The sequence below is a fragment of the Globicephala melas genome, chromosome 17 (assembly GCF_963455315.2).
Source record: "Globicephala melas chromosome 17, mGloMel1.2, whole genome shotgun sequence".
In the NCBI taxonomy this organism is placed as follows: Eukaryota; Metazoa; Chordata; class Mammalia; order Artiodactyla; family Delphinidae; genus Globicephala; species Globicephala melas.
Window position 1 is genome coordinate 64,328,952 of NC_083330.1, and position 13,601 is coordinate 64,342,552.

General features: G+C 44.2%; 1 protein-coding gene across 1 annotated transcript in view; it reads right to left on the reverse strand.

Moving 5' to 3' along the window:
• The window catches only part of FBXO32 (F-box protein 32), a 29,490-nt gene extending 23,310 nt beyond the window's left edge, over positions 1-6,180 (reverse strand). Inside the window, exon 1 of the mRNA XM_030875732.3 lies at positions 5,379-6,180. Within this exon, the coding sequence (XP_030731592.1) occupies positions 5,379-5,494 (116 nt within the window). The 5' untranslated portion in view covers positions 5,495-6,180. The remainder of the gene's footprint in view (positions 1-5,378) is intronic.
• Positions 6,181-13,601: the final 7,421 nt, after the last annotated feature.

Sequence of the window (13,601 nt, forward strand, 5' to 3'; positions counted from 1 at the left end):
AGAACTGGCCAATTCACAGGTCACTAAAGATGTGTAGATTCAACTTGGGTCAGGGGCATATTTCCTTCAGTAAACTGAGCTGAGCTGTCATTTGGGGGGCTGACTGAGTTCTATTCTATTATGCAATGGGATTTCAGAGTAAGTCTCTGAAGAGCTTCCACAGAAGCAATGCAGGAGAAATACTGAGGTACAATGAGAAGACAGGTTCCCCGATCCCCCCAACTCCCGTGGGGCATGCATGCGCCAGGCAGGATTTATAATGCCAACCAGTAAAACGTCAATTAGGGTTTGTTTCCCCTTACATCAGCCATACATTAGAGGCCTTTAATTTTCTGAGTTCTTCTGCTGCATTTAAAATATGATTTAATTTATATCTTTTTTGGACCTACATCTGTTGGATAAGATGAGGTACACCTGCACTTCTCCATTGTATGGATATTATGTAAAAGAGAAAAGAGGGGTTGAAACAATTTCCAGTATCCTGTTGCTACAATGGTCTCTCCAGTAGCACTTCAATAAGTACAATAAGTATCTTACTAACATGCTTACACGTGACATTACCAACAATATACTCAGTGTTTCTGGACCCATAGGGATAGGCTTGATAGATAATCAGTCATTTGTTAATCTTCCCTCAGAAGGCCATGCTTAATACCATTTACTGAGTTTCCTAATATCATTAGCCTTCTCTTTTTCATTGAGGGAAACAGGATATTTTTAGGTTTCAGAGTGATTACTGTGGAAATGCGCTCTCTTAGAGGCACTTTCTTAAGTGAGCCCAGGGTGAATGTTTTGGGTCCAGCTTTGTGTCACACGTGAGTGTGTGTCTGTCTGCTTGCACAGCTATAGAGGCAGAAAACCACCGACCAGTCAGTTGACTTGCACCAAGGTCAGCAGGAAAAGAGGGGCAGAAGAAAGGGAGAGTAGAACTCTGAGCCCTTAGAGCTAGTTTAAGAAATTTCAATCAATGCTGAGGAGAAGGGAGAAAGATGGAAAGTCACTTGATTGGTCCATGATGTACCAAAGCTGAGAACAGCTTTAGAAAACAAAGTTAGGCCATTTTGTGTAAAAATACCACACGAAGCCTTATTTTTAAAGAAAACTCGCACATACACCATGAACAAAAGCCTACAGCCTGAGTTCCACATAGAGAGAACCATAAAATGAAGCTGCCTTATTCTCAATCACACATTTAAGGTTTAGCAGAACATTTTCGGAGCCTGGGCCATAGATTGTGACCATTCCTTAGCAATGTTAAATATTTATATTTCATCTTATTCTTTTCTAATTGAAAACATTCCTCAAAGGAATTTGAGCACTTGCTTTCTTCACAGAAACAACAATAACCTGCTTTAAGCCCAAGTGACTCATTTCCAAAGCTAGTTTAAGAAGAATTTGACATAATTGATGATGCTCTCCCACTGGAGAATGTAGAAAAGCTTTAACCAAAGAGAAACCCTGCACTTTTCACTTAGACAATAGGTTTTGGACTTCAGAGGTAGGGCCTGGAAGGAAGGGCTATGGGGTTTATTTGTGTTGCCTGCTTATATGTTTTCTTTTAAGCAATAATATATTTCAGTTAGAGGCTATTTTGAGAGTTCAGTTATGCCCATTTCAAGGAAATGCAAAGCCAATGGAAAATTACAACTGAAATTTTGAACAAGAAAAGCCACCACCATTTAGGAACCACAACATTTTTTTTTTTTCAAATAAGCAAAACCATTTAAAGAGGGTGCTTTCTTCATTAAATTCAATAATAACCAGAAAGTCGCTATATTATAGTCAGATCTTACTAATCTTGATTTTTATAGGCACAGGCCTAGAATAAGAAAAAAGACCTCGTCCAGCCCTGTACTTTCATCACACACATACAAAGATACTTAAAGACAACTTTAGAAAAAGTGAAAGATTTCAAAATAGGCCCATTTGGCAGCAGAGATAAAGGGAGGGAAGGAAAAAAAAAAAAAGCCCTATTTCTCATTTCATTTGTAATAACAGGCCATTTAAGAAAGCTGTGGCCTACCCCAAAGGGCTTACTTGTAGATTAAGGCCAATGAGTTTCTATGCTAATTTGCTCCAATACATACCCAATTTGTCAAGCTCACATGGCTAGTAACCGGATTGTTCTGGCAAAACAAACAGCCTAGTGTATGTAGCTCTTAGAACAGTGCCTTGCACACAGTAAGCACTCATAAAATCTTAACTATTATTTTTATTTGCTTATTCACTAACTCATCCAGGGCACTGAAGTAAACTTCCTGCTTCCGGTTCAGTCTTAGCTGTACTGGAAAGCAACATTGGAGTTTTGAACTGTAGGCTTGCAGAAGAGTGGCCCAGGCTCAGGGAGTTTAGATTACTCATCCTGGAGGTGGGCTGGGGCGGGGTTGGGGGTCGTTGGTGAGGAAGACTGCACACGAGGTGGCTCAGCCATCACTTCCTTGAAGCATTCTTGGATCACTCCAATTCATGCCGAACTCTTTCCTCAAATGTAACACTTGCATTTGTAGCTTCCTCTTCCAGCTTATGTAGCTTCAACTTTTTCACAAGGGGCCCTGCTTGAAGCTTATCTGAAATCCTCCCATGATCTCAGTTCAGGGCACTTAGCTGTGATGGGGTTTTGTAACATTCTGCTGCTGGAGGAGGACAGGGCCCTGGACCACAGAGAGAATGGCCAGCAGAGTCCAGAGAAGGTGCGCTAGGCAGACAAACTGTGGTCAACACAAAAACACTGTCCCCAGGCTGCAATACACCAAGTGTACCCTCATCCCTCTCTCCTGTTCAGGCAGCTCACAGAATGGTAGGTGGAATCAGAGTAAGTGCATGAGGCCCCTGCAGGCCTCAGTTTTACATCCACCCGCTCCGTCCCTTTCAAAAGGGCCTGCCTTGGTCTTCCCTGGTGGCGCAGTGGTTGAGTGTCTGCCTGCTGATGCAGGGGACACGGGTTCGTGCCTCGGTCCGGGAAGATCCCACATGCCGCGGAGCGGCTGGGCCCGCGAGCCATGGCCGCTGAGCCTGCACATCCGGAGCCTGTGCTCCGCAACGGGAGAGGCCACAACAGTGAGAGGCCCGCGTACCGAAAAAAACGAAAAACAAACAAAAAAAAAAAACAAAAGGGCCTGCCTTGTTTGCTCCTAACAGGGGAGGCATTCAACTTCACCTGAGTAGGCAGGCACTCAGCCCAAACCTGACATCACAGCGAAACATCACCAAGACTGAAAACAGTGGGGATATTCGAGACTACAAACCCAGGTCTCAAAAGGCCAACTGCTTTTAAGAAGTTGGCAGACTTCTCATGCTAAGTAGGGAAGGGATTGTTTGCAATTGCTGGGAGAAAAAACACTCTGCAAACAAACAGCCAGCTGCTTTGCTAGGAGCTACCAAATGATTCCTCAGATGACTCATCAAAGAGCCACAGGTGGGCACTATATCGATCACCCTTTGTGATGATGCTGGTGGTGACAGTTCTAGCTCAGAAAGCGTGAAAATGGAGGAAAGAAAGGAGGTTCAAGAAGGGGAGAGGGGGTGGGAAGCTACCTGATTCCAGCCTGGGTTAAACTTTTGTGGTAAGGTAAAACCTTCTCCAGGTCTCCCCTACTGTGGAGGGAGAGGCACCACTATTTACTTGGAAATAGGAGTGATACCCACTTTTCTCCTGGAGCAGATGCAGTGTGAATGTTTATGCGAACCAAAGGCTCTGCATTTTGAACCTCTCCTGCTGAACCCAATGGTCTGTTTCCTGCTGAGGAGCATGCTACACTTATATCTGGGTGGGCCACTGTGATACAGCTCAGCAGATCATGACTGCACCTCCCTAGAAAGAATCCAAACTGTTACACAAAGATAAAGCACTAAAATATTAGATCCTCATTTCTTGGGAATGAGGAGGAAGGAAGGAAGGAAGTTTCTACTCTACTAAAATAAAAGGAAGCTTTTAGTCTAGGGAGAATAATTTAGGCCTAGTTGGTAACTAGAGTCCCTTAAAAGAGTCTAGTGACAGCAGTTGGTCTTTTTATTTTCCTGTAAATTATCTGGTTTTCCATAAATAAGATTTCTTTACAGTGCTCCCCAAACTCCCCAGGGACTGCTTCCAAGTGTCTTTAACATAAAGGTCAATGTGCTCTTGTCTCTCCTGGCAGACCCCCAAGATTAAACATTTTTTTCCCATTGGAAGACAAAAGGTGATGCTTTACAAATCACAAACAGGTGTGGGGCTCTGGAGGTCAGGACGTGGCAATAAGGAGTTTTCCTTGATAGTTTTCGTGAAATTGAGTGCCAGGGGCTCAGCCAAACAGCCACTGGTAAATCTGAGTGGGAAGCTGGCCTCCACTGAAGTCAATTTAAGGGCTGGGGTGTGGAGCAGTGGTTTTCAGCAAAGGCCCGGGATAAAGGCACCCAAGGGTAAGCGGTCTGCACTGATCCCCTCTGGGCCAAATGGCAGCGATCCGGAAGCCATCTGTGGAGATCATGACTGAGGGACTCCAGACCACCTAACTCATTAGTCGCTGCTTCCCTGTGTTATTGACGAAGCAGAGCAGCAGGCACGGTGGACCTCGGATTTCCACCAGATTGACAGAGCTCAGGTGGAACTTGAGTCCAGAGGCTCACGCAAGCCAGGTGGGCTGCAGGTGATAGGCATCACTTGAAATGGGGGCGCACTCACTCTACAAAGAAAACTGACTGAAAGGGCCACCGAGGAAACAGGTGCAAAGACGCCGTCCTCCCAGAAGTACAAGGCTTGTAGGATCTATACCCCGCCTCCCTTCCCTCCTCCGCAGCTCTGTCTCTCAGTCCTTACCATGGCTCCACAAGTCCGCCCGCAAGCGCTGGTGCCCCAGGGACCATCTGGAGGCCCCTTCCTGGTTACTCATCCTCTCTTCCCACTCTGTGGTCGCCTGTGCGTGGGAAGAGCCTGGAGGTGCTCCCGACGGGACCCGTGTGCAATCCCGTCTCCAGGCTTGTGCTCGGAGCCCCGCCACCCCAGGGTGAAAGCTGTGCAGCCCACTCGCCGGCGCCCCGACCCGCAAACCGCGCGACACCGGTGTCCTTTAAGGCAGGGGACCCCTGAAGTTGTGTGTTTAAGGTTTAGCGTTTGGGGACTAGATCCTCGTTTGTCGTCAGATTCTCAGAGGGACACGGGGTTCTGTAAAGAGTCGTGCCCACTTGGAGACGCTGACCTTGAACCATAAGAGAAACCAAATACCCCGAATCCCGTGCTCTGGCGACCTCTGCAGAAACCCGGACAACTCACTTCCATCCTTCTGGTCAGGGGCTCCCTTCTCACCCTGTTCCAGCCCGGCCTGAGTCCCAGTCACCCGACCCGCTCCCGGAGACCAACAGGGTCAGTTCTGCGCAGCTGAAATTAGTGGCGATCCCCTCACCTGCTGAGGTCGCTCACGAAGCTGCCGCTCTTCTCATCCAGGAAGCGCTTCCAGCCATCGGCCGTCTTCACCCAGCTCTGCCCGGGGGACCGCCAGTCCTGCCCGAGGAATGGCATGGCACTGCCAACGGACGCGACGGATGGACGCGACGGACTGATGGACGGGACTGGCCCGGCGGCCTTGGGGACGCGCCGCCCTGGGCGGATGCTCGGGGTGCCGGGGCCGGTGAGGGAGCGGCTGCAGGGAGCCCGAGTGGAGGGCTGCGGGATCGGGGGTGCGGAGCGGGGTACCTGCGCTCGCGGGGGGCGCTGTGGAGGGTCGCCGGGCGCGCGGGGCTCCCTGGAGTGCTGCGCTGCTGTCCCGGCCGCCGTATTTATCCCGGGCCGCTGGCCGCGGCTCTTTGTTGCCGGAAGAGGCGCCTGCTCTTAGCCCGGCCCCCGCCAGCCCAGAGGCCACGTGGCTTTGTTTATAGGCTCGGCTTGTTTTCCGAGGCGCCCTCGGCTCCTGCACTTCTGGCTGTTGCACAACCGGTCGCTGGTGGAAACTTGAAGCCGCGCCGCGGGGCCGGGGCTCCCACTGCCCCTTCGCCTCTGGCCCTTCTGCCTTCCCACCCCGCCCCCAGGGCGCAGCTTCTGCAGCCGCGAGAGCGAGGCCGGGCACTCGGGAAACTGCGCCCCGTCCTCCTGCAGCTCCCGGCCTGGCGAGGTGCAGGGAGGGGGAGGCCCGAGTGGCGTCAGGATCGCTGCGGGGCGGGGGGTGGGAAGAAAGGACGGCACCCTTTCCAACCCCGAGCTGTCACAATCGAGCCCCGCGATCCAGAGCACCCCTGCAGGAACCGAGGCCCGGCACAGCGCGGCCCGGAGCCGGGTAGGAGGGCGCAGCCTCCTTGGCCTCTCTCGCTGCCTAGACTCGCTCTTGGGAGAAGGAGGGGACCCACCGCGAGGCGGGAGTGGGGCGGGGGGACAGCACCTCACCTCACCCTGCCCCAGAACTGTTAAAGAGTCTGCTGTCAGGCTTGTCTCCGAGGTGGCAAAGGAAGGAGAAGGAGGCCAGGCGGCAGCTGGTCCCCGCGCGGTGGGAGTGGAGAGCGGGGACAGCCCTCCACCCCACTCTGGGCACCCTAAGCGAGCAGCGCTGGCGCCTGGCCCGGGTCTAGGGCGCCGGGGAATGGGATTTTATTACGAAGAACTGCGAAGCCCCTTTCCCCTTCCTGCTGTTCGGCATCCTCTGGGCTATTAGGCTCTCCTGGGGAAATAATCAAGCCAGGAGTTTTGTTTTAGTTTTGGTGAGCGTTTAGGGAGAGGGGTCCAGAATGCGCCTCCTCCCGACTGATGGGGACTAAAGGAAGTTCGGTAAAAGTCCACAGTGAGGAGGCGATGCCCGAGAGTCCGAGGCCCTCACAGACCTCAGTTTATTAACCTCATCCTTGAAACCGCGGGGCGGGGGGCCGGGAGGGGGGCCCAGTGTGGCAGCTATGGTTTTCCAGACGAGGGCACCGAGAGCCCCTGAGAAGGGTTAAACCAGTTACTAGGGTCACAAGGCTAGTTTCTTCACAATCCACAGTACAATCTGAAATTATCCTGTTTGCTTTTTGGTAACAAGCTACCACTCTGTGCAGAATGTAATCTCCAGGAGAGATCAACCGTCTTGTTTTGGGGGTATCCCAGCTCCAGCACCTTGCAAGGCCTAGAGTAGGCCTTAGATAACTATTTGTCCAATGAGTAGGTGAATACATACGGGAAGCTGCTGACAATCAGGGTATCTTCTTGTTCTTCATGACTTCTAGTTATGATGCTTTACAGTCTGTTCCATTTGTCAATTAGATTGCAAAGAGTGGTCACAGCAGAGTAAAATCTGCATGCTCAATAATTAGCTTCCACTTGATTCCTTGATTCTTCCACACCCCTTCCTCTGCAGCCATCAACATTGCCCCACCGACTCTGTGCAATCTTTAAGGCTCAGAGTAGACAAAGAAATTGTGTGTGCCTTGGGAGGAGGGTACATGTTGGAGGGGAAAGGAGGTGTTTTTAATAAAGTCTGTTTTCAAGTAGCCAGAGTTTTCTGATTCAGGTTTTCCACCATAAATAATTTATTAGCATAGTAATAGTAAAAATATCTTGTAAAAACACTGCAGAAGGTCCCAAATAAATGATAGTCACTATGATCATGTTGACAGATGAGACAGTGTTGGGTCTGGCCTTTGTTGGAGAGAATTGATAGCTGTAAGGCAGCATAATAAAGAGATGTGATTATTAAAGATGCATGCTAGTTACATGTCAGCAAACTACATCTCTGTAGAAACTATAGAAGTCAAGATTTGAATTCTGTTTCTGCTAGAGCAACATACTGTCTGTCTGACCTGCATGAATGACAAATTCTGAAGGCACAATTTCCTCAGCTGTCGAGAAAGAGTAGAGCCTATAAATGCCTACCTTTCAGGATTGTTTAGAAAGTGTGTTAAATGGGATTATTGTTACCAGTTCTTTCCTCTTTGGTAGTGTCGTGCACTCACATGGCCCATGGCCCCTTAGTAATATGTAACTCCCTGATTCTTTTTTTAAAATTGAAGTATAGTTGACTTACAATATTATATTAGTTTCAGTGTAATGATTCAGTGTTTTCATAGGTTATACTCCATTTAAAGTTATTATAAAACAATGGCTGTAGTTCCCTGTGCTGTGCAATATATCCTTGTTGCATATCTATTTTGTATATAGTAGTTTCTGTCTCTTAATCCCCTACCCCTATCTTGCCCCTCCCCCCCAATATCTATTATTTTGTTCTCTGAGTCTGTTTCTGTTTTGCTATATACTGTATATTCATTTTTAGTTTTTAGATTACACATATAAGTGATAACGTAAAATATTTGTCTTTGACTTATTTCACTAAGCATACTACTTTCTAGGTCTATCCACGTTTTTGCAAATGGCAGAATTTTATTCTTTTTTATGGCTAAGTAACATTCCATTGTGTGTGTGTATGTGTGTGTGTGTGTGTGTGTGTGTGTGTGTGTGTATCACATCTTCTTTATCCATTTGTCTGCTGATGGACACTTGGGTTGCTTCCATATCTTGGCTATCGTAAATAGTGCTGCTATGAACATTGGGGTGCATGTATCTTTTCAAATTAGTGTTTTCATTTTTTTGGATATACTGCCAGGAGTGGGACTGCTGGATCATATGGTAACTCTATTTTTTAGTTTTTTGAGGAAACTCCATACTGTTTTCCATAGTGGCTGCACCAGTTTACATTCCTACTAACAGTGTACATCCACAACCTCACCGACATTTGTTATTTGTAGACTTTTAGATAATAGCCATTCTGACAGTTGTGAGTGATCTTATTGTTGTTTTGATTTACATGTCTCTAATAGTTAGTGATGTTGAGCATCTTTTCATGTTAGCCATCTGTATGTCTTCTTTGGAAAAATGTCTACTCAGGTCTGCCCATTTTTTAATCAGGTTGTTTGATTTTTTGATATTGAGTTGTATAAACTGTTTATATATATATTTTGGATATTAACCCCTTGTCAATTGTATCATTTGCAAATATTTTCTCCCACTCAGTAGGTTGTCTTTTCATTTTGTTGATGGTTTCCTTTGCTGTGAAAAAGGTTTTAAGTTTAATTAGGTCCCATTTGTTTATTTTTACTTTTATTTCTTTTGCCTTAGGAGATAGATACGAAAAATATTGTTACCATTTATGTCAAAGAGTGTTCTGCCTATGTTCTCTTCTAGAAGTTTTATGGTTTCAGGTCTTAGATCTTTAATTTTGAGCTCATTTTTGTATATGGCATGAGGAAATGTTCTTATCTCATTCTTTCACATGTACCTATCCATATTTCGCAGCACCACATATTATTGAAGAGACTGTCTTTTCCCCATTGTATATTCTTGCCTCCTTTGTTGTACATTAATTGACCATAGGTGTATAGGCTTATTTCTGGGCTCTCTATTCTGTTCCATTGATCTTTGTGTCTGTTTTTTTTGCCAGTACCATGCTGTTTTGATTACTGTAGCTTTGTAGTATAATCCAAAGTTGGTACTTCCCTGATTCTTAACATTAGCCTTGGCCGTGTAACTTACTTTGGCCAATGGGATGCTAGTGGATATGATGTGAGCAGAGAATATAGAGGATATGTTGTGTGTGCTTGTCTGATTGGACTAGTCCTCTTGTACTTCTACCAGCACCCTGGCAAGAGCATACCTGGGGTAGCCACTGCTCCTCAAGCTTTGGTCCTAGGATGTGACACATGGAGCAAACACCCCAGTTGTCCTACAGTTATGTTAGCAAGAAATAAATGTTTATTATCGAATGCTACTGGGATTATTGTCATCTTTTATTACACAGAATTATTGTGTCAATAGCTGACTACTACAAAGGGTTGAGTAGATAAAAGTTTGTGAAAGTTTTACTTTGAAAGATTCAAGATTCAAGCACAAGTTGGAAATCACAATTTTTGGGTCCTTGTCTTTTTGGGTAAGAACTAATCTCAGGAAGCCTCAATGTTTGTCTCTAGTCCTTTGGCTTTCTCTTCCTTCTCAAAAAAAAAAAAAAATGTGGCTATCATATCTTAGCTCAGCCTTTACTGAAGTATGAGTGACTGCTTTAGATTTCCCACAGCATTAAAAATCCAACTCGACACTTCTTCCAACACATGGTTTCTAACTAGGAAGCCTTGTAATGCTGAGCCCTTCAAGATAAAGAATGTGCTAGGCCATGTCTAGACCAGTTACCTTCACATTAGATGTTGACTTGACTTTGCAAAGCCTCTGGAATTGGAATCCTTATCATGGCTGAGCATTTGAGAACCACAAAGACAAATGGCTTTGGACTCAAGATATAGGGGCAGAAGGATACTCTGAGAATTTCACAAGGCACAGACTGGGGAGGACAAGTGTGGCCTGATGGTTTGAGCAGTGCACAGGATAGTTTGGCCATGAGTTCCATTGCACAGATACCGAGCCTCTGCCACTCCTGAACAGCTTTGTGCAACAGATTGACCAAATCACATGCTGGGTATTTGATTATTTACATGTGCTTCTCCCCTGTGGGACTGTGAGCTCCTTGTTGTCAGGGCTGTGTCTTAGTGGTTTAGTCATCACAGTGCCTAGCATGGTGCTTGGTACATGACAGATAAACGAGAAATAACACAATAAATGTTAAACTACTGTGGGATGCTGTTAGTTCCATGTCTTTACCTATTGACATATTATTTTTAAGGACATAGCAGAATAGGGAGGTGGGAGAGTTCAGATATGCAGTCCTGCCCTGCATATCTGAATTCTCCAACAATGGTGCCTTACCAGTTGGTGAGACAAATAGAGAAGGTGGTCAAAATCCTAGAAAAAGATGTTTTAATGTGCTTGTTACCTTGATGGCAGATATTAGCCTTGCTAAAGATAGTGTGCCAAGCACTTTGCAAACATAATCCTGTTTAACACTCCTCACAAAAGCCTGTGAGCTAAGTATCATTATCCCCATTTTATAGATGAGACTGAGGCTCAGAAAAGTTAAATAGCTTGCCTAGGATAACTCAACTATATGTGGTGGAATCCAGGCTGGTACCGAAGTCTATCTTCAACCCCAAATGGAGCCAGATTGACTGGGTTCAAATCATAGTTCCCTGCTTAAGTAGTTGTGTGTCCTTGGGCAAGTTACTTAACCTCTCTGTGCTACTTTTTCCTCATTTGTGAAATGGGAATGATGACAGTACCTACCTCAGAAGGTATTGTGAGATTGAAGTAACATGTATAAAGGTACCTATAACAGTGCCAACATCAGTAGTAGTTATTATTATTTATCTTTATGCAAAACTTGCTTACAGTGCTAACATCAGTAGTAGTTATTATTATTTATCTTTATGCAAAACTTGCTTAAGTCCATTTGTGTCTTCCGCACCAAATTTTAAGTTTTGAGGGCATGGAGCCCAGCTCACTTAGCTAATTTCCAGATATGGGAAAATGTGTCTATTGGAACAAATTGTACAATGAAATGATAGTTTACAGATTATTAGTTATTATTTGTTGCACTTGAACTATGGAAGTGGGCTTTATTCTGTTCCAAAGACTACATTTTCAAAGGTAAAGCTGACAAAATTTTAGCCTGGCTGCTACCTCATAAGGCTCTTTAGAGAAATTGTTTGTAGAAAGGACTGTGAAAAACTTGATAAGTATAATAAATATGATAAATACGTTTCTAATCCAAAATGACATTTGTTTATAGCTTTGGCCGAGGGACTGACTACTTCTTACTGAAATGTAATGATATTTTGTTTTTTCATAGTTTCTCTTTCTAAAAAGGTATTTTTTGGTGTGAAAAATACTTAGCAGTAGTTGTAAGTTAAAAATAACTTTAGCTTGTTGGGTTGGGCGGGGACTGAAATCAACCAAATCTGTTGGCTTACCCTGTTCAAGTCAGAGTAAATTTGATAAAGGAGGAGCTAGTGTATTTGCAACCTGCTAGTGCTGTAACGAGGAATGTTTAATGCCACAGCAATTTGCATATGACCTTGTGCCCTGGCTGTCTAGGGTAGGGCATCCTTGAAACAGTGTGAAATAAGTCTGTTAGTTGTGTTTGAACAGGAACTGCCAGCTGTGTTTTATTTCTGGGTCTCTGGCTGCCAGGAGTCCTGCCAACTAAATTAAAATCAGTCAGACACATGTCACTGAGAATATTCTCATTACTTTAATGAGAATCATTTGCTATTCCTCAAATGGGGGCCTGGTTCTGTTTCTGAGAGAGGGTCAAGGACATTTTGCTATAATCCTCCTCCTTTTATAGCTCAATGGCTCAATTTTAATGAAAATTCTTTTTTTTCTTTTGATAAGTAGCAAAAAGGATTTGGAGACAAAGCTACTAACTTTTGTATAATATAGGGAAATGAATAAAACCACAACATTTACACCAATAGCCCAGACTTCTAGTGGTTTTTTTAAAAATCCACAGATTTTAAAATGTGAATGTTAAATTTGTTATATTAAATTTTTGTTACATTTGTTATAGATGTAAAGCTTTAAATACAGTATTAGTTCCTGAAATTGGTTAAAACTAGCCTATCTGTAATTCTTCAAATGGTATCTTGAATGGCTGAGTAGCAAATTTTAATTCTGAGATTTCTCATATGCAAAAATAGCTCAGACTGAAATTCATCTAGACATTGTGTCTTGTGGTTTACTTACTTATATTATCACTCACATTCACATAACTTTGAAAAATGATGTTTTTTTCCCAGTTTACAGATGAAGAGACTGAGGCTCAGGTATGTTAACCACTTACTCGAAAGTCTGCTTATAAAAATCAGAACAAACTTTTAGAAGTTACCTAGTCCAATTCCAAAGAAGAAAAACTCACTCAGGAACACAGAGCTGGTTAGTAGCAGTCCTGGGAATTGGGTACCATGAGACCAAACCAATAAGGTTAGAATATTCCATTAACCTTTTCTACTGACCAATGTCCCTGAGAAAAGTAAATTTCAAAGTAAAATTCAAACCCTTTGATTCACACATTCCAATGATTGGATTTTATCAGGACTTCTCATCAGTGAGTTTGGCCCAAAGAGTAGAAAAACAGTAACAGGTATTTGAGCCCTTAAAGAGACTCCTCTTCAAAGTCAACGAGGATCCTTAGAGAAACAGAAGATTTGAAAAATCAGGTGCCTTGTAAGTCCTTACCTGACCATCAGATTGAATGCAGATCTACAGTTTGTTATATTTTGACAAATTGTGATCACTGCATGTTTTGACTTGTCAACCCTAGTTATTGGAGAAGTTTGTGAGTCATGTTAAGTGTGTTTCCTCATATGAGTCAGCTACTGATTTGTCAAATCCTGGAGAAGTCACTTAACCTATTTGGTGTTCGGTTTTCACATTTATGTACATGTACATGTTATAGAGATCATTAAATGATTCTATGACATCATTGGTTGAAAGGTGATCAATAACAATAATTACAAATTTTCATCGGGAAATAGAAAAACAATTCTCTCCTGTCTTTTCTTGGGTGATTTGTATATCTCGGCCTGTCTTAGCCACTATTTTCCCCAGAAAGCTGAAGTCTATAAGTGGATTCTGTTCATTGATGTATGCCTGATAGCGGGCACATATGAAGTCTCCATGTACGTGGAATTAAATTTCTAAGTTGTAGCCTAGAAATTGTGGTCTATGACCTAAAAACCATTTTACTGTTTGTCTCAGTTTATTCGATAAAAATAAAAATAAAATG